General features: G+C 47.7%; 1 protein-coding gene across 3 annotated transcripts in view; it reads left to right on the top strand.

Annotated features, from left to right (window-relative positions):
- The first annotated feature begins 13,734 nt into the window (after window positions 1–13,734).
- Window positions 13,735–23,696, top strand: part of CPPED1 (calcineurin-like phosphoesterase domain containing 1) — a 140,152-nt gene continuing 130,190 nt past the window's right edge. For 2 of the 3 annotated variants that reach the window (XM_010850683.1, XM_010850685.1), the window contains exon 1: window positions 13,735–13,932. In XM_010850683.1, the coding sequence (XP_010848985.1) occupies window positions 13,863–13,932 (70 nt within the window). In that variant the 5' untranslated portion in view covers window positions 13,735–13,862. The other variant, XM_010850682.1, reaches the window with a different exon arrangement.

Genomic DNA, 23,696 nt, shown 5'->3' with positions numbered 1-23,696 from the left:
GATCAGATCAGATCAGTCGCTCAGTCGTGTCCGACTCTTTGCGACCCCATGAATCACAGCACGCCAGGCCTCCCTGTCCATCACCAACTCCCGGAGTTCACCCAGACTCATGTCCATCGAGTCAGTGATGCCATTCAGCCATCTCATCCTCTGTCGTCCCCTTCTCCTCCTGCCCCCAATCCCTCCCAGCATCAGAGTCTTTTCCAATGACTCAACTCTTTGCATGAGGTGGCCAAAGTACCGGAGTTTCAGCTTTAGCATCATTCCTTCCAAAGAACACCCAGGGCTGATCTCCTTCAGAATGGACTGGTTGGATCTCCTTGCAGTCCAAGGGACTCTCAAGAGTCTTCTCCAACAACACAGTTCAAAAGCATCAATTCTTCGCCTCAGACTGAGAATAGGTGTGCCTAAAGAGCTCCCCAGCTGAACTCCCCCAGTAGTCTAGTGGTTAAGACTCTGGGTTTCCAGTATGCGAGGCATGAGTTTAATCTGCATGCCACAGTATGGGGGAAAAAAGGACTTTGGCCACCTGCTGCAACGAGGCAACTCATTGGGAAAGACTGTGATGCTGGGAAAGAGTGAAGACAGGAAGAGAAGGGGACGACAGAGGATGAGATGGTTGCATGGCATCACTGACTCAATGGACATGAGTTTGAGCAAACTCCAGGAGATGGTGAAAGATAGGGAAGACTGGTGTTCTGCAGCCTGTGGGGTCACAAAGAGTCGGACACAACCTAGCAGCTGACCAACAACAACTAGTTTGGGACAGACATGTGCACAACGTTTCATTAAAAATGGGTAACCAATAAGGACCTACTCTGTCGCACAGGAAACTGCTCAATGCTATGCAGCAGCCTGGGTGGGAGGGGAGTCTGGAGGAGAATGGGTACACGTTTATGTGTGGCTGAGTCCCTTTGCTGTCCACCTGAAACCATTATAACACTCCTAATCAGTTATACTCCAGTATAAAAGAAAAAGTGGAAAAAAAAGGATCTCTCTTACTCTTGAGACTTCCCTGGGGGTCCAGTGGTTAAGACTCTGTGCTTCCACTGCAGGGGGGCATAGTTTTGATCCCTGGAAGGGAGCTAAGATCCTGCAAGCCTTGAGGCCAAAAAATAAAATAAAAAAGAAGCTCCCTGGGTGATGGATTCTAACTTGTAACCAGGCTTGAGGACCACTCACCGAGACAAACATGGTCAGAGAAAAAAATTCCAGAATTGTGCTGTTGGAGTGACTTTAGATACAGTCATTATTTCTCCAGAACATTAGCTCCATCCATAAAAAACTAGGCTAGAGCTTTGGAATGATAAAAACTGTAAGACTTGTCAGATTCAAGCCTGTGTGTAGTTGATCCTTCCTGTGGGAAACAAAGCATTGTTATGACGTTAGCATACACAGGATTTGCTTAATCTTCCCTGGTGGCTCAGACAGTAAAGCGTCTGCCTATAATGCGGGAGACCCGGGTTCAGTCCCTGGGTCGGGAAGATCTTCTGGAGAAGGAAATGGCAACCCACTCCAGTTTTTCCAGTTTTCTTGCCTGGAAAATCCCATGGACAGAGGAGCCTGATGGACTACAGTCCATGGGGTCACAAAGAGTCAGACACAACTGAGTGACTTTACTTTCACTTTTTCTTTCAAACAATCCCCAGCAAGGCAAAGATAGAAAAATAGAATAAAGGCAGAAGAAAGGTCAGGTGTGTCTATAGAGTTTTCCAATGAAACCAATGGCTTTCAATTTGGTTCTGAACCCCTAAAGGTAGAAACGTCATCCAGAGAGGGCCAGGAATCAACTGCAGTTACTTTGCGTAAACACAGGACAGATTAAAGAAAACACAATGCAAGAGGCAGGCATTGAAGCGTGTAGCATTTTGTTGTTGTCATTCATCGTGAACTGACCCAATACCAAGGCACGTGGGAAAACTGAATGGAATTTGAAATTTGCCCTCAAGACTCTTAGCATTAGTAAGTACAAGAAGTGTGCATGCATGATAAGTCGCTTCAGTAATGTCCAACTCTTTGAGACCCCATGGACTGTAGCCCACTAGGCTCTTCTGTCCATGGGACTCTCCAGGCAGAATACTGGAGTGGGTTGCCATGCCCTCCTCCAGGGGATCTTCCTGACCCAGGGATTGAACCCTCATCTCCTGCAGCTCCTGCATTGGCAAGAGGGTTCTTTACTACTACAGCCAACTCAATTCAATTCAGCAGATTGACTGGGGGCTTCCTATGTGTCAAGTTCGATTCTGGACGTTGGTACGTTCCATGCAGCTTATACTTCTGCAAGGAGCTTACATTGTACACTAAAGGTACAATTTAGTTGAGAGGTTTGGAGCTTGTAGCAGAACTCATTCTTGTTGAGAAAGGAAAAAAATGATCTTTCACAACCCAAAGTGAGTAATGATAAAATATTTAAATGCTTCAGGAAGCTGAGTTCTATATTCAGATCAAGAAATGAAGACTGGAAGTTAAGAGTAAGTCCCTACACGTGTACCCCAATGTTCATTGCAGCACTGTTTATAATAGCCAGGACATGGAAGCAACCTAGATGTCCATTGGCAGATGAATGGATAAGAAAGCAGTGGTACATATACACAATGGAATATTACTCGGCCATTAAAAAGAATACATTTGAATCAGTTCTAATGAGGTGGATGAAACTGGAGCCTATTATACAGAGTGATGTAAGTCAGAAAGAAAAACACATATATAATAACACATATATATGGAATTTAGAAAGATGGTAACAATGACCCTATATGCAAGACAGCAAAAGAGACACAGATGTATAGAACAGTCTTTTGGACTCTGTTGGAGAAGGCGAGGGTGGGATGATCTGAGCGAATAGCATTGAAACATGTATATTATCATATATGAAACAGATCGCCAGTCCAGGTTCAATGCATGAGACAGGGTGCTCAGGGCTGGTGCACTGGGATGACCCTGAGGGATGGGATAGGGAGGGAGATTGGGGGGGTGGTTCAGGATGGGGAACACATGTACACCCTTGGCTGATTCATGTCAATGTATGGCAAAAACCACTACAATATTGTAAAGTAATTAGCCTCCAATTAAAATTTTTTTAAAAAAGAGTAAGTCCCTACAGTCATGCCAAGTATTTTTTTCAATATTCACTTATGTGGCTGAGTCGGGTCTCAGCTGTGGCACGAGGAATCTTCGCTGAGTCATGCAGGATCTTCCGTTGTGGTGCACGAACTCTCTAGTTGTGGCTGGTGGGCTCAGAAGTTGCAGCACACAGGTTTAGTTGCCCTGCAGGATGTGGGGTCTTAGTTCCCCTACCAGGGATTGAACCCACATCCCCTTCATTGAAAGGTGGATTCGTAACCAATGGACCACCAGGGAAGTCCTGAAGGGATGGTTTTTGTACCCCAGCTCTCCATTCCAGGTTCTGAATGCCAGGAAGCCTTGCCCCAGTGCACAAGAAGCCCAAGCATTCTGTTACGCTAGGAGGTCTTTGATTGCTTATCTGAAATAATACTGATGACAATAATAATACACAACTTATTGAGCAGTTATTATGTGTCATAATATACACTTTAAATAATCCATGTTCTGAAATCTTGTCAATACTTCTGTAGGTAGATGTGATTATCCTCACGGGGTGAGGAAATCAAAGCTCAGAGAGGTTAAGTGACTTACCTAAGGGCACAGAGCTAGTAAGTGAAATGTGCCAGCATGCATGCACAGTCACGTCCGACTCTTTGTGACCCCAGAGACTGTAGCCTGCCAGGCTCCTCTGTCCATGAGATTGTCCAGGCAAGAATACTGGCGTGAGAGGAATAAGCGTGGTTAAATTCATGTCATGTGACTGGCCAGCCTAGCCTCTAAATGAGTACCTCCTGGGGACATAAGTTTTCAAAGGCTTAAGAAACTTAAAATCAAATGGTAGGCAACAGGGAGGCTTTGTACGCATGCAAGGAGTACCCGCAGACATGGAAACTGACCACAGGAGGCCGAAAGAGGGTGGAAAGCGGATTCCTGGCTTCGCTACTTTTGGTAAATGATGAGTTGACTCAGTAACTCCAGGCAAGTTACTTAGCTTCCTTGAAGCTCTATGATTTTTTTATATAATATATTGTATTTCCTGGAAAATCCCATGGATGGAAGAGCCTGGCAGGCCACATACCATGGGGTGGCAAAGAGTGGGACATGGCGGACTGACTTCACTTTCACTTTTTTCCATATATATATAAATTATTTATTTTTGGCTGTGCAGCGTCTTCGTTGCTGCACACAGGCTTTCTCTAATTGCGGTGAGAGGGAGCTACTCTCTAGCTGCAGCGTGCAGGCTTCTCATCGTGGAACACAGGCTGTAGGTGGCTCGGGCTCAGCAGCTCCGCAGAATGTGGAATCTTCCCGGGTCAGGAATCAGACCTACATTTCTTGCACTTGCAGGCGGATTCTTAACCTCTGGACCACTAGGCAAGTCCTGTGGTCTTGTTTTTAGCAAAAGGTGGAACTTCATTTTGTTCAGGGGATAAAAGGAGAGAACACGTATGAAAAGTCTTGAGTGTGAAAAGTGTTAATCGCTCAGTCGTGTCCGACTCTTTGTGACCCCATGGACTCTCACACACCAGGCTCTTCTGTCCGTGGAATTCTCCAAGCAAGAATACTGGAGTGGGTAGCCATGACCTTCTCCAAGGGATCTTCCCAACCCAGGGATCTAAGCCGGGTCTCCCACTTTGCAGGCGGATTCTTTACTGTCTGAGCCACCAGGGAAGCCCACTAAATAACAGTGCATTTGGATTAGCTGTTAGAAGGGGTAGGATGGAAGAAAAGGGGCCCCTTTTAAAGGCGGGGGGAGGTGGGCATCATGGTCACTAGCGGATATACTGCCCAGCAGCACACTCCCCTCTGGTCAGTGGAGCTATATACTCTAGGGGTTCCCCCTAATGGGATGGCATGGGTCCTTCTGTTGTGATGGGGTCAGTTACTGTGGGCATGCTGGTAGGCAAGGCTGACCTTGAGCCCACTTGTCTGCCAGGCTCTGCCTTGTGCAGAAACTGCCACCCTGCTTGTGGGCAGGGCTGAGCCCTGGCATGAGTAGCTGCACAGCCCAGGGAGGCCCAGGGCTGGTGCCTGCCAGTTGGTGGGAGAGACCAGATCCTGGGCTGGCTGGCTGTGTGACCTGGGGGGCCCAGGGCTGGCACCAGGCTGGAAGTGGCTGGGTCCCGGGTCGGCTGAGTGTGGCGCCTGCAGTGTCTTGAGACTAATGCTAGCCCACTGGTGGGCAGGTAAGCCCCTGTCACAAATAGGCTTAAGGGAGGACTCCAGAATGGCTCTAGCCATCACCAGTGTCCCAGATGGCTGCCACCCATGTCTGTGTCCCTGGGTGGGGTAGGGAGGGGGGCTTCCACTTGCCTGCTGACTCTCAGGGAGGTTCTCCAAGATCAACGAGTAGGTCTGACTCCTTTCAAGTTACTGTTGGAGCTGGGACTCAAAGCACATGAGATTTTGCATGCACTTTCTTTCCTACAGTCCTCTGGCTCTCCTGTATGCAAGCCCCACTGGCCTTTAAAGTCAAACATTCTGGGGGCTCATCTTTCTCATGCAGGAACCCCAGACTCGGGAGCCTGATGTGAAGCTAAGACTGCTCACTCCTTGGGAAGAATCTCTGCAGTTGTGATTATCCTCCTGCTTGTGGGTTGCCTACTCAAGCATGGAAGGTCTGGACTGGACCACATCTCCACCCCTCCTACACATCTCATGTCGCAGGAAGGAGGACCCCTTCCAGGGCACAAGGGCGGGCTCTTGTCTAACACTTGGAAGTGAATTGTCCAAGGAGACACACGTGCTGACAAAGCAAGAGACTTTACTGGGAAGGGGTGCCTGGGTGGAGAGCAGGGAGGGTGAGGGAACACAGGAGAAACTGCTCTGCCACATGGCTTGCAGTCTCGGGTTTCATGGTGATGAGGTTAGTTTCTGGGTCATCTCTGGCCAATCATTCTGACTCAGGGGCCTTCCGGGTGGCACATGCATTGCTCAGCCAACATGGATGCCAGCAAGAAGGATTCTGGGAGGTTGGTAGGATATATGGACTGGAGTCTCCTCTCTCCTTTTGATCTTTCCTGAAATCTTCCATTTGGTGTTAGCTTGTTGGCTCCGTATTCCTTACCAAGACCTCCTGTTACAAGATAACTCACACAAGTGGTTACTATGGTGCCTGGCCAGGGCAGGCAGTTTTGGTCAGAAGAGAGGGCTTCCCAGATGCTGCTGGCAGTAAAGAACCTGCCTGCCAATGCAGGAGACATAAGAGATGCAGGTTCGATCCCTGGCTGGGAAGATCCCCTAGAGTAGGGCATGGCAACCTACTCCATGATTCTTGTCTGGAGAGTTTTCTGGAGAATCCCATAGACAGAGGAGCCTGGCGAGCTACAGTCCATACACTCGGGAAAGAGTCAGACATGACTGAAGTGACTTAGAAGCAGGAAGCTTAGAAAGAGTCAATGACATGCTGAAGGCCACACAGCTGAGAAGTGGACTGAACAGGTCAGCCTGCTGTCCAGGAATCTGCTCTTATGCTGCCTGTCTGCCTCTCTTGCCTTCCAGGCAACTGAAAACAAAAGCATCTGAGCTAAAGGAGTACAGTCAGGGGAGAGCGGAAGCACAGTGGTCAGGGGAGGATGTGGCCGGCAGTGCGGCTCAGAGGTTGCTGATCGGAGTGGAAGACAAGCTGTAGTTGCAGCTGGAGCTCTCAGTAAGTGGCACCCATGCAGCTCTGAAGTTACTCACCATCACTGCCCAAGCTCTACACAGGGTTATCCTACCAAGACAGTCATCATCCACTTATTTATCATGCAACAGCCATTTGAGTTTATGTACCCTCTTGGTGGGCAGGGCAAAGTAACTGCCCTCATAGACCTTATATTTGAACTGGGAGAGACAACATTAAATCAATAGTTACATCTATAGTTACACATCAACCATGTGTAAGCACACGATAACCAACTGTGCAAAGGGCTATGAAGGTCATGAGCAGAGTGCTATTAAAAACAATGAGGGATAACCAGGTGGTCCAGTTGTTAAGACTCTAAGCTTCCACTGCCGAGGTACTGGTTGGAACTGAGATCCCGCTACAGGCCATGAGACGTGACTAAAAACATTTTAAAAATTTGAAGAGTGTGTACAAGTGTGTAGGGTAAGGCTTCACTGTGGTCAAGTGTGATTTAAGCAGAGGCCTTGATATTTGAATGGGCAGATACACTGTAAACAGGAGGAACCACAGAGGCAAAGAGGGGAATGGATTTGCATATTTAAGGAACTGAAATTAGTGGCCTCACAATTAGTGGGTGAGAAGTAGGCTAGGGTTGCATCTCCCAGGGGCTTGAGGCCTCTGTTAGGATTCTTGATCCTCATTTATCAATTCATTCCTCCAACATTTCCCGAGAATTTTCTGCTGGACCAGGCCATAGGCAGTGAATAGGGTTTCCCTGGGGGCTCAGATGGTAAAGAATCTGCTTGCAGTGCAAGAGACTCAGATTCAACCCCTGGGTCAGGAAGACCCCCTGGAGAAGGGAATGGCTATCCACTCCAGTATTCATTCTTGCCTAGAGAATCCCATGGACAGAGAAGCGTGGCAGACTATAGTTCATGGGGTTGCAAAGAATCAAACATGACTGAGCTACTAACACTTTCACTTTTTTTTCCAGGTATATAAGTGATCAATAATGATTACAATAACAGTGGCCAATATTCATTCAGTACTTCCCACTTGCTATTAGACCAATTGTTTTAAGCACTTTTCCTCCCAGTACACTTCACCTATTTATTTTTTGGAGTAACATTGATTTACAACGAACTCTAAAGTTGTACATATATCCACTTTTAATTTTATTTTAAAATATATATGTGTGTATCTGTATTTATTTCATGCCTTAAAAAATTTTTTTTTAATTTATTTTTATGTATTTGGCTGTACTGGGTGTTAGTTGTGGCACTCAGGATATTCAGTCTTCACTGAGCATGCATAATCCTCTTGACATAGCATGTGGAATATAGTTCTCCAGCCAGGGACTGAACCTCAGCCACTTGCACTGGAAGCTCGGAGTCTTGGTCACAGGACCACCAGGGAAATCATTTTCAGATTTCCTTCCCATGTAGTTCTCTACAGATCATTGAGTAGAGTTCCCTGTGCTATACACTAGTAATAGATCTCATTAGTTACCTAGTTTATATATAGTAGTGTGTATATGAGGCTTCCCTGGTGGCTCAGTGGTAAAAAATCTGCCTGCAATGTACAAGACCTGGTTTTGATCCCTGGGTTGAGTGGATTTCCTGGAGGAGGGCATGGCAACCCACTCCAGTATTTTTGCCTGGAGAATTCCATGGCAGGCTACAGTCCATGGACTCGAAACGTCAGTCCCAGTCTCCCAGCTCATCCCACCTCCCTCCCCACCTTGAGGGGAAAACATAAGTTTGCTTTCTACTTCTGTGATTCTATTTCTCTTTTGAAAATAAGTTCATCTGTACCATTTTTGTTTTAAGCACTTGGATGTACCAACTCATTTAAGCCTCCAAGCAGCTCTATGAGCAAGATAGTACTGTCGACTTAAAAATTAGCCACAACCTAAAAGTTGAGAGTTACGTTTTAGTCAGTGGGAATTTTTAGGACTTCCAGCCCGAGAGACAGCATCTCAAGTGACCCTGAGAGATGCTCCGAGGAGGCAAAGGGAGGAGCCGGGTTATACAGAAGTTTTACAACAAACGTCTGGCAGTCTGAACATCAAAAGATTATTGTTAATTAAAGGAAGCCAGATATCCCAAGTTAAGGAATTTAATACTTTTCTACATATGGGAAGATGTAAGAGTCTGGGGCTCACTGAAATCATTTCTCTCATATGTATCTCAGCTACCCTGGGGCCAGTATCCTGTGTTTTTTCACATCCTGAGCGCCCCTGGGGCTCACTGTATTGGGTGGCTGTGGTCCTGATGGCTGCTGGTTCACAGGTATTTTCTTTCCTGAGTGCCCTTCAGTTCAGTTCAGTTCAGTCGCTCAGTCGTGTCCAACTCTTTGTGACCCCATGAATCGCAGCACGCCAGGCCTTCCTGTCCAACACCAACTCCCGGAGTTCACCCAGACTCACATCCATTGAGTCAGTGATGCCATCCAGCCATCTCATCCTCTGTTGTCCCCTTCTCCTCCTGCCCCCAATCCCTCCCAGCATCAGAGTCTTTTCCAATGAGTCAACTCTTTGCATGAGGTGGCCAAAGTACTGGAGTTTCAGCTTTAGCATCATTCCTTCCAAAGAAATCCAGAGCTGATCTCCTTCAGAACTCACATTGGAGGGCTGCAATCCCTGATGACTGTGACATCCTCATTTACTGATACGGCAGGAAATAGTCCATCTCTCTATGGTTTTTCCAGTAGTCACGTATGGATGTGAGAGCTGGACTATAAAGAAGTTTGAGCGCTGAAGAATTGATGCTTTTGCACTATGGTGTTGGAGAAGACTCTTGAGAGTCCCTTGTACTACAGGAGATCAAACCACTGCACCCTAAAGGAAATCAGTCCTGGATGTTCATTGGAAGGACTGATGCTGAAGCTGAAGCTCCAATACTTTGGCCACCTGATGAGAAGAACTGACTCACTGGAGAAGACCCTGATGCTGGGAAAGATTGAAGGCAGGAGGAGAAGGGGATGACAGAAGATGAGATGGTTGGATGGCATCACTGACTCAATGGACATGAATGTGAGCAAGCTCTGGAAGCTGGTATTGGGCAGGGAAGCCCGACATGCTTCAGTCCGTGGGGTTGCAAAAAGTCAGACACAACTGAGTGACTGAACTGAACTGAACTCCGTTTCTCACTACAATTGTTTTTGCTTGACAGAGGGCTTCCCTGGTGGGTCAGATGGTAAAGAGTCTACATGCAATGTGGGAAACCAGGGTTCAATCCCTGGATCAGGAATATCCTCTGGACAAGGAAATGGCAACTCCTTCAGTGTTCTTGACTGGAAAATTCCATGGGCAGAGGAGCCTGGTGGGCTACAGTCCATGGGGTTGCAAAGAGTTTGACACAACTGAGTGACTAACACTTTCACTTTAGTGAAATTGAGGCATGTAGAAACTAAGTAATTTGCAAGCTTATACAACCAGCAAGTGGGCTTCCCTGGTAGCTCAGCTGGTAAAGAATCTGCCTGCAATGCAAGAGACCCTGGTTTGATTCCTGGGTGAGGAAGATCCCTTGGAGAAGGGATAGGCTACCCACTCCAGTATTCTTGGACTTCCCTGGTAGCTCAGACTATAAAGAACCCGCCAGCAATGTGGGAGACCTGGGTTCGATCCCTGGGCTGAGAAGATCCCCTGGAGGAAGGCATGGCAACCCACTTCAGTATTGTTGCCTGGAGAATCCCATGGACAGAGGAGCCTGGTGGGCTAGAGTCCATGGGATCACAAAGAATAGGACACAACTCAGCGACGACAGCACAACCAGCGAGTCTGACTCTAGAACTCCTCAGCACTAATATTCTTAACTGCTATCATTTACTACCTCTTGTCCAAGACTAGGGAGCAGTTGCCCTGGTCATTTTAGCTACCCAAACAATGCTTCAGATGTAGGTAGCTAGTTAAAAGAATTTCCAATCTGTCATATCATAAGAACTCCTAGGGAATTAGAAGCAGTCCCTTTTTCTGGAGATTTAGACTCAGTAGTGAAACTGAGCTGTGTCACTCAGCCCCTGGGGGTTCCTGGAAATAAAAGCCTCTCTTAAAAATTTTTTTTAAATTTATCTATTTTTGGCTGCACTGGGTCTTTGTTGCTGCCCACAAGCTTTCTCTAGTTGCAACGTGTGGGCTATAGAGCATGTTGGCTTCAGTAGTTGTGGCTCATGAGCCCAGCTGTCCTGTGGCATGTGGAATCTTCCTATGCCAGGGACCAAAACTGTGTCCCCTGTATTGGCTGGCAGATTTTCTTAACCGTTGGACTACCAGGGAAGTCCACAAAAGTCTTTCTGTGTCCCCCATTTCTTGGTTACAGGAAATAGGCTTCATTCAAGCCTGCATGACCTTTGCTGAATTCCAGTTCAGTTCAGTTCACTCAGTTGTGTCCAACTCTTTGAGACCCCATGGACTGCAGCATGCCAAGCTTGCCTGTCCATCACCAACTGCCGGAGATTACTCAAACTCATGTCCATTGAGTTGGTGACGCCATCCAACCATCTCATCCTCTGTCATCCCCTTCTTCTCCCGCCTTCCATCTTTCCCACCATCAGGGTCTTTTCCAGTGAGTCAGTTCTTTGCATTAGATGGCCAAAGTATTGGAGCTTCAGCTTCAGCATCAATCCTTCCAATGAATATTCAGGACTGATTTCCTTTAGGATGGACTGGTTGGATCTCCTTGCAGTCCAAGGGAGTCTCAAGAGTCTTTTCCAACACCACAGTTCAAAAGCATCAATTCTTCAGTGCTCAGCTTTCTTTATAGTCCAACTCTCACATCCCTACATGACTATTGGAAAAACCATAGCTTTGACTCGATGGATCTTTGTTGGCATAGTTATGTCTCTGCTTTTTAATATGTTGTCTAGGTTTGTCATAGGTTTTCTTCCAAGGAGCAAGCGTCTTTTAATTTCATGGCTGTAGTCACCACCTGCAGTGATTCTGGAACCCAGAAAAATAATGTCAGCCACTGTTTGTCCATCTATTTGCCATAAAGTGATGGGACTGGATGCCATGATCTTAGTTTTTGGAATGTTGAGTTCCAGTGGGCAAGTCCAAACAGTTGCTAATCAGTGAGGGGGCTGGGAGGTGGGATGGATGCAGAGACAAGGAAGGAGCAGTCAAGAAACAGTAGTGCAGCCTTGGGGCAGGGTCCTGGCTCCCCCTCAAGAGATGCACATAGCAATATCCTTGAGTTGTTTTGCAGATACTGAAATCCCTACCCGGTGGGATATGTTAACTGCATGTTGCCCACAAGCACGTAGACCCCAGACCAGTAGGAACCAGGAGGTTGACCATGCTGACTTCAAGTTGCCTCCCCACCATCAGAAGAATATTCGTGAGCTGATCACACCCTCCTCTTTGAACCATTCCTATAAAACTTCTCACTACCCCTTCCAGGTCTTGACACACATTAGAGGACATTAGCCCACTGCGGCCCTGTTTGCCCAGCAAAGCAATAAAGCTCTTTTTTTCTACTTTACTCCAAACTTTGTCTCCAAGACACAATTTGGTGATGTGGTACAGAGGCTGAATTTCAGGTACAGCAACTCCAGTCTGGAACTTGTATTTTTAGCAGGTTTGACAAACCTGGCTTAGTAGTTCATTTTAATGATTTTTTTCCGCTGGACAGATACTGGTACAGGTGGGCGGCTGTTTCACTACTTTCCTGGGTGTGTGTCACTTGTGCACACCATTTCATCTCTCTGGGCATCAGTTTCCTCTTCTGATAAATGCAGCGAACGACAGCACCATCCCCTGAGGTTTTTGTGTGGATTAAGTGAGCTGGTGCAAAGTGCTTAACAATCCCAGATGCTTAATGAGGGGTGATGACAGTAATGTGTCACCAAGCAAGGACTCCTGTGTCCATGGTGCAGAAAGCGAAACTCTGACATTGGGTGTTTGCAGCAAAGTAGAGTTTATTTGTAGGGGGTAGCAGCTCATGCTCAAAAGACACAAATAAACTGATGGCCTTCTAGCAAGGGTTTTTAAAAGATAGTGTTAGGCAAGAGTGTCTAGAATGCTTATATAGACTTTCTTTTGATTGGTTGGTGGGGTAACAGGGTGATGTTTCTGAAATTTTAACCTTCTGGTTCCAACCAGTCTGGAGTCTTGTGCCTGTGGTCAGCACCTTCCACCTGAGTTGGGGCTGGGGGTGTCTTCATATACATCAGATTGTTTATCTACATTCCTACAGAATCTGGTGACTCTGCTGTCTTAATCATTAACTGCTTGAGCCTGCTCTTTGGAACTCAACAGAGGCCTCAGAGGCTAAAGCCTTTTTTTCCCTACAAATAAACAAGGGGACATGGCAGGGCTTTTCTACCCTGGAAGGCCCCAGTCCTGGTTGGTTTCAATCTCCCCTATTCTTTGATAGTCCTCAATCCTGACGGGAACTAGGGCTGGACAGAAAGAGAATAAAATTTTTAATAGTGAGATTAATCACGATTTGGTAAAAGAACTCAATTTTAGGGGGATTTGGTTTCAAACGGAATGATGGTGATGGTGCTGATGACAAGCAAAACTGAAGCTGCTTCAGAATGAAATGTCAGCAATCACAGCAGGTGGCTGGTGGAAGGTACTGTCTTATCCCCCAAGGACAGGGCTGGGTCCTTTGGACCAGATACAATACAAGTCCCCATTTAAATTGCTGTTTCAGATAAACAACTACAAACATTTTAGTACCAGCATCTTGCAAATTACATACAACATACTTATCATTCATTGCTTATCTGAAATTCCAATTTAACCGAGTGTCCTGTAATCTTGGGATTCCCTGGTGGCAATCTTGGGATTCTCTGGTGGCTCAGAGGGTAAAGAACCCGCCTGGAATGCGGGAGACGGGGGCTCAGCTTTAGTTGTTAAACCTGGAGCCCCCACCTTTAGCGAAGGTCTGCCCACATGCCTGAGGCCAAATTCACTCCGTCTGCCCACGCAGGCGACTGGCAAGTGGCCTCCACTCGCCAGGAGCCCCAGTCGATTCCACAGGGGCCGCTCACGCTTCCGCCCCGCTCAGACAGCACTAGTGGCGCCCCGAGCGACCGAGTCCTGCGCGCCCGCCGGCCCCGCCCCGCCCCAAGCAGAGGGCGCAGCCCCCAGCCGGGCAGGCCCCACCCGGCGCTTGGGCAGTTAAGAGTCTCATAGCTCCTTGCTACGCAGCAGACTCAGTTGAGGCCAAAATACTCGCTAGCCATGTCGGCTGCAGAGGCGGGGGGGGTTTTCCACAGAGCGCGGGGCAGGACCCTGGACGCCTTTTCCTCAGGTACTTCCTGCTGGGGAGTGGGTGGTTTCAGGGCTGCGGAACATTCGGCGAGGGGAACGTTAGGTTGGGATGTGCACCTCCAGCCGGACCCCAGTGGGGGCTGCACCCCGGGGGCTGGGGATCGCAATAGCAACCGCACCTCCCGCACGTGGGGCTTCCAGGGGCTCCTGTGAGAGAGGCGTTCCTGGGCTGGGGGTCCGACAGTCATGGAATTTTGTTGGCCTTGACCGAGGTTCTCGGAGAGAAGATAAAAGTGAGGCAGCAAGACATAGTTGATATCGCGGGCTGTGCAGTTACACTTGATTTCTAAGTCCTGCCTTGGATACGTGGCTCAGGGAGTGTTCGCCTCAGTTTCCTCATCTGTGAGGCGGGAATAATGCAACGAGGTTCTATGTGGCACGGGATAAGCGCTGGGTGCACGTGCGATGCGGTTATTTTTTATTATGGTTGTTGACCTTGATGTAGATTTGCACTCCGTAATCACGGTTATCTTCTACAATATGAGTCATTCACCCAAATGTTAGCAGTGCCTTCAGAGCTAAGAGAGCAGGGAGGCAGTCAAGAGTTGTGTTTGAGTTACGTGCTTGGACTTCGGAGTTAGCTAATTCGCCTCGCTGTGAGAATGGGTTTGTTAATGCTTACCCCACAGAAGAGAGTTAGAAGGTTCAAAGAATTTTTGTAACCCCGTTCCTGACACAGGCTAAGTGCTAAGTGAATGTTCACTCCGGAGGCCCAAGAGGAACCACTGCTCCCCGTTCCTTGCTCCTCCCTGCGGGTTTTGCTGCGTGGAGTCACCTTCCTTCCCATGAACTCGCGGGTTTTTGTCACCCCGGAGAAGTCACCCCAGATGCCCTGTACAATCCGGCTTGTGCTCACCTGTATTACTTCACGCTCGCCATTCTTCTTGCTCAATTCTGCTTCACTGGGCTTCTTGAACTATTTTAAAAGGCCAAGTCCTTTCTCTCTGTAGGGCCTGGCTAATAGCTGGCTGATGTGTCTGGCTCTTTCTCAAACCTTCGCACCTTAATTAAAGTTTGATCACTTTCTCAGAAAGACTTTCCCTTGGTCACCGTTATTGAAGTAGGTTTTTTTTTCTATAACTCTCTGGTCTAAAGTTTTGTTCTTTTATCTTCTGCAACCGTTGGTGGGAGGGTGGGAAAGGAGGCAGGGTTCTAGAAGAGCATATGGGGCCAGAGATCTGGTTGAGGTGGATTTTAAAATACAACCTGTTATAGTGCCCGTTCTCTAAATATTGTTTTAATGTGCCTTTTTCATCGTTTTTTAAACCCAAGTTCATGTGTGCAACTCACAGTGAAACCAAACAAACCAAAATATCAGAGTTTGGAGCAGAGGATTTATTGCAGGGCCAAGCTAGGAGAGCAGGTGACTCATGCTCAAAAGACTCCAGGTCCCTCTGGTTTTCAGGGAAGAGGTTTTGGTTCTTTTTTTAAGTGTTTTGTTTTTTTTTTTAATGTGGATGATTTTTTGGCTACGAGGCACGTGGGATCTCAGCTCCCTGACCAGGGATTGAACCCACACCCCCTGCATTGTAAGGGGGAGTCTTAACCACCGGACTGCTCGGGAAGTCCCTCAGGGAAGAGTATTTAAAGGAAACAGTTGGGGAGACAGCTGCAGGGTGAACACCTTTCTTCTGGTTGGTTTCTGGTGAAACCAGAACAGGGTAGGGCTCCAGGAATCTCAAGCCTCAGCCTCTAGTTCTGATCAGTCTGGGGGTTTCACCATGTTAGTTATCATCCTCCACCTCGGGGGTGGGGAGGGCTGCAGAACTCAAAAGACTGGATCAGATTGTTATGGAGGGACTGGGACTCTGTTTTATCCCGTCACTGTTGTTTCTTGACTGTTTTCCCTTCGTTTTTGCATTCCCTCAAGTCCCTCATTATTAACCCCTTGAATCTGTTCTTGGGAACTCAGGAAAGGTCTAGGAGACTAAAGCCTTTTCTTCAAACAAGAAATGAGGGACACGGAAAGGCTTTTGTTTTCTGGAGGACCCCGCAGGTTCCTTCTCTGTTTCAATCCAGTGTGGGGTTTTTGAGATTTATCCATGTTGGTATAAGTAGCTCTAAGAATTTTCCACAGTTCATTGCTCATTTTATTGCTGGGCAGTACTCCATTATAAAAGCATAGATCAGTACTTGATACATTCTGTTGCTAGATATTCTGAGGATCTTCCCTTTGCTTTCCAAATCTATACCCTCCCTTCCCCACCACTCTAGAAGGTTGATCTCCATGGGCTTCATCCATGGGCTCCTTGCCCTTAGGCCTTCTGTTGGGTTGAGACAATGGGGAGTCCCATTTGGAGACCAGAGGAATGGGAAAGCTAAAGTGTTTATTCCCCTGACTTCTTCTCTGTGGAGCTGCCTCTGGCTGGCTCTACAGTTCAGTCCCTCAGTCGTGTCTGACTCTTTGCGACCCCGTGGACTCAGCACACCAGGCTTCCCTGTTCATCACCAACTCCCGGAGCTTGCTCAAACTCATGTCGTTCGAGTCAGTGATACCATCCAACCATCTCATCCTCTGTCGTCCACTTCTTCTCCTGCCTTCAGTCTTTCCCACCATCAGAGTCTTTTCCAACGAGTTGGCTCTTTGTATCAGGTAGCCAAAGGATTGGAGCTTCAGCTTCAGCATCAGTCCTTCCAATGAATATTCAGGACTGATTTCCTTTAGGATGGACTGGTTGGATCTCCTTGTAGTCAAAGGGACTGTCAGGAGTCTTCTACAACACCACAGTTCAAAAGCATCAATTCTTTGGCACTCAGCTTTCTTTATGGTCCAACTCTCACATCCACACATGACTACTAGAAAAACCACAGCTTTGACTAGACAGACCTTTGTCAGTAAAGTAGTGTCTCTGATTTTTAATATGCTGTCTCAGTTGGGCATAGCTTTTATTCCAAGGAACAAGTGTCTTTTAATTTCATGGCTGCAGTCACCATCTACAGTGATTTTGGAGCCCCCCGAAATAAAGTCTCTCACTGTTTCCATTGTTTCCCTATCTATTTGCCATGAAGTGATGGGACCTGATGCTATGATCGTAGTGTTTTGAATGTTGAGTTTTAAGCCAGGTTTTTCACACTCCTCTTTCCCTGGCTGTACTCCTCCCCTGAAATTCGCTGCTTCTCTCAACATGGCCTTTCTGCCGGAACGCTTATTTCAGATTTGGGTAACCACTTCCTCCCTCCTTTCAGATGGAGTTGTGCTTTTCTGTGTTGGACTACTAAACCATCCTTTGATGTTCTACACTCAACTCATCCCAAATAATCTCCCTTTAAATGCTCCTTTAATTGTCATAATTTGAACATGCCATCTATTTCCTGCAAGGATCCTGATATGATGGACATTCAGTTCTTTCTGTTTTTCACCGTTGGTAACAGTTGTTAGGAGCATTCTGGTACAAGTCTTGTGGACACACAGGAAAATTTCTCCAAGGCGTCCACCCAGGAGAGCAAAGTTCTGGGTTGCAGGATATGATCTTTCCAGCTTTACTAGACCTTGTCACATCGCCTTCCAGAATACTTGCAGCAACTTACATTCCCACTAGCAGACTATGAGAGTTCCCTGTGACTCTGCCCTGTCTCTTTTCAGTTCGGGAAGTATTTATTGCAGTCCTACTGCATTCTCTGATATCTTGTGGAGAGTAGAAAAAAGCAAGGGGAAGGCAAGGACGCATAATGTAAGCACAAAGCTATGGCACAAAAAATAGGCCACTGCAGTGGGAGTTGGGATTTTAAGTGTTGGTCCTGCGTGTTGGTGAGACTTTTAACATAAATCGGGGAGCAAGGAGGAGGGTCAGGTAGGATGGGATTGATTGGGAAGTGGTGGCTTCGAAGTGCCGTCAGGAAATCTGGGGCAACCTGGAGGACGCAGTGTATGGCTGGGGGTGGAGGTGTGAGAGCTGCCATCCCCAGAGAGGCAAGTAGATGGTATGGCTGTAGGAGTCAGTGACATCGCTCAGGGGAAAAGTGTGGAGCAGTGGATGGTGTGTGCACGTGTGTGTGTAACCTTAGGATATGCCTGTGTTTAGGGGATAAGACAATGGCATCCCACTCCAGTACTCCTGCCTGGAAAATCCCATGGACAGAGGAGCCTGGTGGGCTGCAGTCCATGGGGTTGCTGAGGGTCGGACATGACTGAGCGACTTCACTTTCACTTTTCACTTTCATGCATTGGAGAAGGAAATGGCAACCCACTCCAGTGTTCTCGCCTGGAGAATCCCAGGGACAGGGGAGCCTGGTGGGCTGCCGTCTATGGGGTTGCACAGAGTCAGACACGACTGAAGCGACTTAGCAGCAGCAGCAGGGGATAAGAAACAGGAAAAGACACACTGAAGGTCTCAGAGCAGGAAGCAACCAGGAACTTTGGAAGATAGACCGAGGAACCGGCCTTGCTACCAAAGCTGGGGAGGGGGCTCAGGCAGGGTGTGCACAGGCCCAGATGCTGCAGGCGTCTAGGTGAGTGGTAGCTGAGCAGGCTTCATTGTTCTGTCACCTTCGGGAGGACAGTTTCAGTAGAGTTGTAGAGGGAAGCCCGGGGCCATGGTGCTTGAGGAATGGCAGAGAGTGAGGACGTGCAGTCAGCAAGCATAGGATTCTGCTTGGAGCCCTTTGGTGACGCAAGGTTGACGTAGGACACTAGAAGCTTGAGGAAGGAGCAAGGCTGCTGGAGGCTGAAGGGTTTGCAGCAGTAGTAAAGATGGTAAGAACAATAGGAGCATCTAACATCTGTCAGCTGTTTATGGCTTGCCAGGCACTGTATTCTGTGCTGTGTGTGGACGGTCTCAAGTGAAAAAAAGTGAAAGTCGCTCAGTCCTGTCCAGCTGTTTGTGACCCCACCCCATAACTGGCTGTTCGATCCATGGAATTCTCCAGGCCAGAATACTGGAGTGGTAGCCCTTCCCTTCTCCAGGGGATCTTCCCAACCTAGGGATCAAACCCAGGTCTCCTGCATTGCAGGCAGATTCTTTACCAGCTGAGCCACAAGGGAAGCCTGTGGACTATCTCATGTAATCTTCAAAACAGTCCTGTTGAACTAGCTATTATGGTTCTCTTCTTTCTATAGTGGGGAAAAAGTCAATCTCAGAAAGGCTGGGCAACTTGTCCAAGGTCACGTGACTGGTCTGAGATGGATCTGGGGTTGAAAAAATGCAAAAGGCAGGTTCACTGGTTGGAGAGCAGTATTTGAGGAGATGGGAAAAGATGGGATTGAGGGTTCAGAAGAGGGCTTGGCCCTGGGAACAAATGTTCTCTTTGACCATCTCTTCCTCCTCCTCTCTCTCCCTACCTCTCTCTCTTTTCTGTCCCTCCACCTATCTCCCAGACCATCCATTCACCAGTCTGTCTGTCATATGTCCATCATTTCATCTGTCTGTCCATCCATTTTTCTGTTGGCTCATCCATTTGCCTACTCATCAAATGTAGTAAGCACCTCCCTTGTCCCAGCAATTGTATTATTGATGAGTGAAACTAGTTGGGAATGGCAACCCACTCCAGTATTCTTGCCTGGAGAGTTCCATGGACAGAGAAGCCTGGAGGGCTACAGTCCATGGGGTCACAAAAAGTCGGACACGACTGAGTGGCTAACACAGCCCACACAGTCCACCTGTAGCTACTTGGAGAGCCCGATACTAACCTGCCGGTCACATGAACCAGCATAAATAGCAGCCTTGGCGGATGTCAGGGAAGGGAGGGGACCTGAACAAGGCCCTGAGGGAGGCTTCCCTGGGGAAGGATGTGTTGTCCCCTGGTTGAAGGGTGAGTGGGAGGGACCTGGGTTCTGAAGGGCAGGAAGGCCACTGTGGACTAGAGTTCAAATGGAAGTCTGACCTGGTGGGACCGGAAAGGGAAGGTTGAAAGAAGGAAACTCCTGAGTGTGGAGCAGGGCGGCGTGAAATGAGACTGGCTTGTGGGAAAGGAGGTCATTGAGGAGTTTTGTTTTTATCTTATGGTTGTTGTTATTCAGTCACTAAGTCGTGTTGACTCTTGCGACCCCTGTAGACTATAGCCGCCCAGGCTCCTGTGTCCATGGGATTTTCTAGGCAAGAGTACTGGAGTGGGTTGAATGGGTTGCCATTTTCTTGTCCAGGGATCTTCCCCATCCAAGGTTCGAACCCGAGTCTCTTACGTCTCCTGCAATGGCAGGCGGGTTCTTTACCACTAATACCACCAGGGAAGCCCATCACACCAAGGGCTTTTAAGCTGCATGTATGAGGTGATGCCGTTCCCATTTTGGAAAGAACAGTCTGGCTGCAGTGGTAGCAACAGAGCTTCTGCTTTAGAGGAACTTGGGGTGCAGTCGAATTGGAAGCTGGAGCTCAGCAACTTGTCCTGAGGCAACATTTCCAAGGCACACATTGTTCACTTTGAACTTGTTGATTCTCAGTCGCTGGAGGTACATGTGGAGGTGGTAGGGGGCTTCCAGTGGAGATTACAGGGGTGCTGAGGTGTGAAGCTTCCCAGCTCACTGGAGCTGCCCCAGGACTGCCGTAGGACCAGAGAAGCATACACTGGGAAAAAATTGCAGAGATGTGCGGATGGAGAGAGATTTAGAAGATAAACTGATGAGCTAGGAGGAGGGAAGTGACCTTGGACTTCTAGGAGTGGGGCCTGCACTTGGTCTTCCCTGCCAGTTGAGCAGCCCAGCGGGCCTGCATAGTATGTGTGTACAGGGGTCTGGGACCCAGGGAAGGCAGTGACGGTGGGAGAGGCAGCCTGCGGTTGGACTAAGTGCTCAACATGCAGTGAAGCGAATCCACAAGACTAGGGGTTTTAAGCCTGGCCCTCCAAAACCAGGGGTTTCCCTGGTGGCTCAGAGGTAAAGAATCTGCCTGCATCACAGGAGATGCAGGTTCGATCCCTGAGTCAGGAAGATCCCCTGGAGAAGGGCATGGCAACCCACTCCAGTATTCTTGCCAAGAGAATCCCATGGATAGAGGAGCCCACGGATGGAGATCCCATATAGCCCAGGGCTTCTAAAGGCCTGGCTTTGGAGCATGCCCGTGTGCTCAGTCACTCAGTCACATCTGACTGTGAACTGCAGCCCTCCAGGCTCCTCTGTCCATGGGATTCTCTTGGCAAAAATACTGGAGTGGGTTGCCATGCCCTTCTCCAGGGATCTTCCTGACTCAGGGGTCGAACCCATGTCTTCTGCAGTGCAGGCAGATTCTTTACCTCTGAGCCACTGGGGAAAACCCCGGTTTTGGAGGGCCAGGCTTAAAACTCCTAGTCTTGTGGGTTCAGTTCACTGCATGTTGAGCACCTAGTCCACCCCCAGGCGGCCTCTCCCACCGTCACTGCCTTCCCTGGGTCCCAGGTCCCTGTTAGCATTGCTGGTGACTTTGGGCCATGCCCGTGGAGGGTCCATTGCCAGTTCAGGCTCTGTGGGCAGGGGATGAGCTGGTGGAGTTGCCCCAAGGGCAGGCTTGGAAGAGAAAGGAAAGGAACTGGCTTTTTCGGTCTCTTGCCAAAATACACATTGCCTGTCAAGGAGGTTTTGGTGAACTCCAGTAACTGTGCCTAAAATCACAGCCCTGATAACCGTCATGCTCCCTACGGGAAGCCCCCTCCAGAATTAAACAGTTTATTTCTCAAGTGAAGCTTGTCAAGTAAATGAAGGCGTGCTCTCTTAGCCAGCTGGGGCTGCTATGACAAAACACCATAGGCTGGCTGCCTTAAAAACAACAGAAATGCATTGCTCACGTCCTGGAGGCTGGTCAAAGGACCATCCAAGGTCAAGAAACCTGCAGACTCAGTGTCTGGTGAGAACCTTCTTCCTGATTCATAGATGGGTCTTCTTCTTCTTTTTAAAGACTTAATTTTTTAGCTCAGTTACATGTTCCTAGCAAAGTTGGAGGAAAGTACAGAAATTTCCCATATAGCCCACCCCACCCCCACACATGATAGCCTCTCCCATCATCAGCATCCCCCCACCAGAGTGGTATGTTCGTTACACTGGAGGAACACACAGTGACCCCACGTGAGCAGCCGGAGCCCACAGTTGGCATTACAGTCACTCCTGGAGTTGTGCACTTTGTGTACTGTGTGTGTACTGTATAATGATGTGTAACCGTCATTACAGTAGATGGCTGTCCTCCTGCTGGGTCCTCGCGTGGAGGAAGTGGGGAGTGAGCTCTCGGGTCTCTCTCTTAAAAAATTTTCTTTCTTTCTTTTGGTTGCGCCGGGTCTTTGCTGCTGTGAAGTCTTTTCTCTAGTGGCATCGAGCAGGGGCTACTCTCGAGTTGCTGTCAACGGGCTTCGTTGAGAAGCATGGGCTCCCGGCACTGGGCTTCAGTGGTTGTGGTGCACGGGCTTCAGTTGCCCCTGTGGCATATGGAATCTTCCTGGACCAGGGGTCGAACCCATGTCCCCTGCATTGGCAGGTGGGTTCTCAACCACTGGACCACCAGGGAAGTCCTCGGGTAATCCTAGTACTGAGCCCTCACGGCTTAATCACCTCCCAGAGTCCCCGTCTCCAAATATCATCACACTTGGGGTTAGATTTCAGTGTAGGGGTTTGGGGAGGACACAGACAGTCAATGGCAAGCACTTTAAGACTTCCTCCTGGTGATTTTTGAGGAACAGTATTCCCAAGCAGTTCTGTTGCCTGTTAAGCGTGGCTCAGTCACCCATTTCCTGCTAACACAATCTGCTTGGCTCTGTCAACAGATGTTTATAGAAAGTAAGTTGTACGTGTCTCACCTGAGAAGGCTCACAATCCTCAGGCATGTTCAAATATTCATTTTAATTAGGCAAATTGATAATTATATTTCCTTGACATGTATCCTAATTAAGACTACTTTCTCCTAGCAAATAATGGTCTTTCTGAAAAGTTTACAACACCTGTTTTGAAGAAATTCTCAAAGGGAGAAATACCAAGATTAAAACATGCCTTCAAAATTACCTGTATTTGTTTTTAGGTCCCAATCAGTTTTTCGAGTTCATTTTATCGCCGGTTATTTCCCCCCTCGGAGTACAGGGATCATCAGTGGTTGACCTAAAAAGATGATTTCCTGGACATTTTAAGCCTCCACAGCTGTTTCAGAGGCACCAACTGTGTTCACTAATTCTGAATATTTCTTGGTCCCTCCTGGAAACCCTTTCACTTTAAGACAATAAATGAAATTCCTAAAGAATAAACTTACTTCCTCAGGTCTCACCTAAGGACTTCTGTAGAAACAATCAAACTGGAAATGTTGGTTCAGGTCTGAACAGGATCAAAAACATTATGTAAAAAATTCTAACCTATCAATGAAGAAAACAAAATGAATACCTTGAATTATGCCATCCATGTAGGCCAGGCCAGTTCCCTATTTAAGAAGGGTTCCTGTGACTAAAATAGGAGTTTGGATATCTTCCCTCCTCACTTTCATTGTCTGTAAAAATCAGTGCATAAAAAGTTCCGGTTAGAACATTTCCAAAAGACAAATGAACTTTTGTTTCTGAATGCCTTGTTTCTTTGCTTTTCTGTTTTTAAATGACTCTGTTGAGGTACCATAACATTCACTCATTTTCAGTTTTACTGGTTTTTAATACATTTTGTGGCGTGGCACAGCATCACAGTTTTAGAACCTCCTCCTCTCCCCAGAAAGGATACTTTGTGTCCATTTTCAGTCTCTTTATGTTTCCATTCCCAGCGCAGTCAGCTACTAATTTACCTCTGTAACTTTGCCTTTTCTGGACATTTCATATAAATGTATCATCTGTGGTCTTTTGTGACTGGCTTCTTTCCCTTAACATAATCTTTTTAGGATT

This window comes from Bison bison, unplaced genomic scaffold, assembly GCF_000754665.1.
Source record: "Bison bison bison isolate TAMUID 2011002044 unplaced genomic scaffold, Bison_UMD1.0 scf7180017864293, whole genome shotgun sequence".
Lineage (NCBI taxonomy): Eukaryota > Metazoa > Chordata > Mammalia > Artiodactyla > Bovidae > Bison > Bison bison.
This window is presented reverse-complemented; position numbering and strand designations above follow the sequence as displayed.